Source organism: Anneissia japonica, unplaced genomic scaffold (genome assembly GCF_011630105.1).
Source record: "Anneissia japonica isolate Jap-2015-1 unplaced genomic scaffold, ASM1163010v1 scaffold277_len1293397_cov203, whole genome shotgun sequence".
NCBI classification, from domain to species: Eukaryota; Metazoa; Echinodermata; class Crinoidea; order Comatulida; family Comatulidae; genus Anneissia; species Anneissia japonica.
In genome coordinates, this window is record NW_022719460.1 from 730,039 (window position 1) to 731,688 (window position 1,650).

General features: G+C 34.7%; 1 protein-coding gene across 1 annotated transcript in view; it reads left to right on the forward strand.

Annotated features, from left to right (window-relative positions):
• Positions 1 to 561: 561 nt before the first annotated feature.
• Positions 562 to 1,650, forward strand: part of LOC117110934 — a 3,484-nt gene continuing 2,395 nt past the window's right edge. Inside the window, exons 1-2 of the mRNA XM_033253784.1 lie at positions 562 to 1,311; positions 1,566 to 1,642. Of these exons, the coding sequence (XP_033109675.1) occupies positions 1,149 to 1,311; positions 1,566 to 1,642 (240 nt within the window). The 5' untranslated portion in view covers positions 562 to 1,148. The remainder of the gene's footprint in view (positions 1,312 to 1,565; positions 1,643 to 1,650) is intronic.

The window sequence follows — 1,650 nt, forward strand, 5'->3', positions numbered from 1 at the left end:
CCTTAAATTTAGGCAAGAGTAAGTAGCGTTTATGGCCGACATTGAAGGAATGTTTCATCCATCAGGTGCATGTGACCCCTAAAAGATAGAGATGTTCTACGCTTTGTGTGGTGGGCAGGGAGATCGCACATTCAAATGTACAGTATGACTACACATTTTGTTTGAAGGAGTGTGGAGTCCCAGCTATGCAAACTTTGCTTTGCAGCGCACTGTGAACAACAACGCAAAGAAGTTTGAAGTCCAAATTACAGTTGCTGTAATAGCAACAAAATAACAACAAACTACAGATCGATCAGTGAGTTCACTGAAAAAGTTGAACATTGGAGCATGTACGTACACAGGCTTGACAAATACTTCGTAGCCAATGAAATCACCGACCCAGGTTTATTCCAGTTTAAATTGGCAGGGCTTGTGTAGGGGAGAGCGGGGCTAGTTGGGACAGGGGCAAGTTGGGACAGCGACTCCTACTGCTTCATTAAAAATAAATTAGGAAAATTTTCGTAACTTTCTGGCAATCACTCACTATTAGCACCTTTATGCGAAGTTACAACATGATACAAGGATTTCTTGCCTATTTACCACGATTTACGCCTTAATTTTGACTGTTAAGTATTTTTTTACGTGATATAAATATTTGTATTTTTATCCAGATCATTATGATCAAATTCATCCTTACTTACCCCTAATAAATATTGTTATTTAAGCTATGTTTTGTACTAGGCCTCGTGTGATGAAATCACTGCTTTCACGGAGGGCTAGGCTTTGTTCTGTGAATGAGTGACTGGGGCATGTTGGGATGAAGTGTCCCAACATGCCCCGCATACACTTTATGTCTTATCTGAACTGTATTCTTCCATAAATAGTGTTGTGAAGTATAAATATTATCAATTTACATGAATGATTTTATTAATAAGTGACAGTTAAAGGCTTCCCTAGGCATAGGCTAGTCCAACCTCCACTCAGCCTAGACCTGTAATTATTAATTTAAAATATTTATTATTAAAATTATAAGTGAATACAGTTATTTTATACATACTTTGTTGACAGAAATATGTTCATTTTAGTTAGGATTAGTGTTTAGGCATAATGAAAACATTAATATTTATTTATTTACTTGTTTATTTATTAATTTAAACTGCATTTTGCAGATGAGAACTTATATTCGGAAAACTAATCATGGGGAAGATGCAGACCTCATCAAACATGCTGTTTACATTGTATTGACTGAACAAAGGAGTGTTCGTGATGTTGCAGCTGATCTTGGTGTTTCTAAATCCACCTTAGCCAGACATGTAAAAAAATTAAAATCTGGTAAGTTATTTTGTACAACAAATGAATCATGCAAATCCACCACTCTAACTCTATTTGTTCATGGATGACTGTTGAGATTCGGTGCTGTTAATGTGGAGAAATCATGTTTGTAATTAATTAAAAAAAATAATAAGATAACATGTGCATACTAAATTGAGCAGTTCTAAAAATTTGTATTTGATTTGTTATTTTTGTTATTTAACTTAATGTCAGAATTGTTTATGTTATTAAATTCTCGATAATTATATTTTCAGATAAGCAAATGGACAGAATTGAAGATGTCTCTGCCATGGTTGAAAAGCATCATGTTGGTTACACAAAGATGCGTCAAGTATTCAC